This window comes from Eimeria mitis, genomic scaffold (assembly GCF_000499745.2).
Source record: "Eimeria mitis Houghton genomic scaffold, Emh_scaff608, whole genome shotgun sequence".
NCBI classification, from domain to species: domain Eukaryota; phylum Apicomplexa; class Conoidasida; order Eucoccidiorida; family Eimeriidae; genus Eimeria; species Eimeria mitis.
The window spans coordinates 10,086-10,747 of NW_013574297.1; the positions used below are offsets into that span (position 1 = coordinate 10,086).

A 662-nucleotide genomic window follows, 5' to 3' on the forward strand; every position below is an offset into this window, starting at 1 on the left:
ATAAATAATAAAAAACAAGACAAGCAGTAAACAACAAACAACAAACAACAAACAACAAACAAATAAAAAACAAGTAAAAAAAAAGAGAAAAAAACAAATATCAGTAGCTGTCTGTATAGACACCACACACGGAGGGGGTAGGGGGCCCCCAGGGGCCCCCTACAACACCAGAAGGAGCTGCAGCAGCAGATCAGCTGCAGCAGCAGCAGAGTAGTTGCAGCAGCAGCACGGTGTCCGCTGCCACCGCAGCAGCAGTAACAGCAGCAGCAGCAGCAGCAGCAGCAGCAGCAGCAGCAGCAGCAGCAGCAGCAGCAGCAGTACCTGCAGCAGATCGAAGAGTTTAACGAAGACAGGGCGGAAGCAGTGCAGCAGCAGCTTGCACTCAATCTCCTCAAGAGGCTCTGTTGGCTCTGCTGCTGCTGCTGCTGTTGCTGCTGCTGCTGCTGCTGGCGGTCCGGGGAAAAATGCTGCTGCTGCTGCTGCTGCTGCCCCGACACGCTGCTGCTCAGCAGCTGAGCTGCTGCAGCAAAAGGGCTGAGGAGTTACAACAGAAAGACAAACAGCAGCAGCAGCAGCAGCAGATAAACACAGAAGCAGCAGCAGCAAGAAATCGAAAGGGAAGCAGCACGAGTAGCAGCAGCAGCAGCAGCAAGAACTAAACA

At 52.9% G+C, this 662-nt stretch overlaps 1 protein-coding gene across 1 annotated transcript in view; it reads right to left on the minus strand.

Moving 5' to 3' along the window:
• Positions 1 to 662, minus strand: part of EMH_0017610 (uncharacterized protein) — a gene marked incomplete at both ends in the record, with an annotated part of 13,586 nt that overhangs the window by 6,593 nt on the left and 6,331 nt on the right. The window contains 1 exon segment of the mRNA XM_013500947.1: positions 322 to 534. Within this exon segment, the coding sequence (XP_013356401.1) occupies positions 322 to 534 (213 nt within the window).